We start from the raw sequence: 1,545 nt of genomic DNA on the forward strand, positions 1-1,545 counted from the left end.
TTAATGAATCTTAAGCTACATTAATCATCTATACAAATACAATTACCAACTTAATTCTTTACATCTTAATGATTGAGGCAAAATGACCACATCACTAAATACACTTGAGCAAAAGATGGAAATAAACCAATCTTCGGTTGTAATTAGGCCAACGGCCGCCAACTTCCTTCCTTGGCTGAGTCAAGAGTCATCACCCATTCACAAATATCCAAATTTGTCTAAAGAGAAGAAAAAAAAATACACAAAGAGATAGTACTAATAATTACTACATACATGGCACATAATTAGCCATCGAAACCGGTCTGGCTCCACACCGCATCCCGGACCCGGCTCAAATCCCGGCCCTTGAGCGTCCGGCCGACCCCCTCAAACACTGAGTGCCGACTCCGCGAGTGCTCGCGCGCCAGGTACACGTGCGGCGGAACCATCTCGGGATCGTCCAACCCGTCGTCCGAGTCATGCGACGACTCGACCGAGTCGACCCGGTAAATCTTTGACCAGTCTGGCACGTTGACCGGCGCCGACGTGGCCATGCCACGTGGCAACCCCGCCACGTCATCCTGCATCCGGAACTGGCGGATGACCCTCCGCGAAGCCGCGCCGCCCCCGGGCTCGTCGAACGCCAACGACAGGCCGCCGACTTGCCCGTGGCGGAAGCTCCCATTGCCGGCGGCGGAAGCGCGTGAGCCCCACTCTCCATTGGCGGCGCCGTCGGTTACTGACCAGACGTCTTCTTCTCTCAGCTCCGACGCAGAGCTCGCCGCCGCCGCCGCCTCCCCACTGAAACTTCCTAAATAGCGCTCGCTGCGGCTGGTGGTCAATTTCCGACCACCCTTTGCCATTGATTTCCTAGTAATTCTGTTTTTCTATGATGTAATTGAGCTCTGGCTGCCGGCAATTTGGCGTACCGGCGGGCGGAAAAAAATTTAAAAAAATTAAAAAGAAAGAAAATTGTTAATTAAACGTAAAAATTTTTGGATACGTAAGTAATAATTGAGCATGTACACGAAACTCAACTGCGATGGCTGTATATATAACGAAATCATGTCGTAACGGGGGGAGGTGGGGCCCAGCCGTTCATTTCATTTGAATCTGGGTTTCATTTTGTCTGAATTTGATGAATGCCGCAAAGCAGACAAAGGGAAGCATGAAGATGGCAAGGAAACTGTAAAATCAAAAGGGCGCGTGTTAATTGAATGTAGACACTAATCATCTATAGTAGGAGTATTAATTAATCACATCGTTTTCAAAAGCATTACTACTTTTATCTTTCTTTCGCTTCGTAGCATTCAAAATCAATTTTTGTTTCTTTCACCTATAAATCAGCCCACTATATTCAAATTTGAAACTCTAATTATTCCAGTTCCACTACTAGTACGTATAACAAAAACTTTCTTATATCAACAGCAATTAAATTACTATTTATTTAATTGTATACGCAATTATATATAGATATAAGTGTCCATGAAACTGTATGAAACAATATTACTATACGCATAATTTACATAATTACTAACATGCATGCAATGATACAAATATTGTGTC

At 44.9% G+C, this 1,545-nt stretch overlaps 1 protein-coding gene across 1 annotated transcript; it reads right to left on the reverse strand.

The window, feature by feature from the left end:
• LOC125201800 lies at positions 1-1,144 on the reverse strand. Its single transcript, XM_048100059.1, has one exon. The coding sequence runs from the start codon at positions 840-842 to the stop codon at positions 285-287; it is 558 nt and encodes a 185-aa protein (XP_047956016.1). The 5' UTR covers positions 843-1,144; the 3' UTR covers positions 1-284.
• Between the last annotated feature and the right edge of the window lie 401 nt (positions 1,145-1,545).

Source organism: Salvia hispanica, chromosome 1 (genome assembly GCF_023119035.1).
Source record: "Salvia hispanica cultivar TCC Black 2014 chromosome 1, UniMelb_Shisp_WGS_1.0, whole genome shotgun sequence".
In the NCBI taxonomy this organism is placed as follows: Eukaryota; Viridiplantae; Streptophyta; class Magnoliopsida; order Lamiales; family Lamiaceae; genus Salvia; species Salvia hispanica.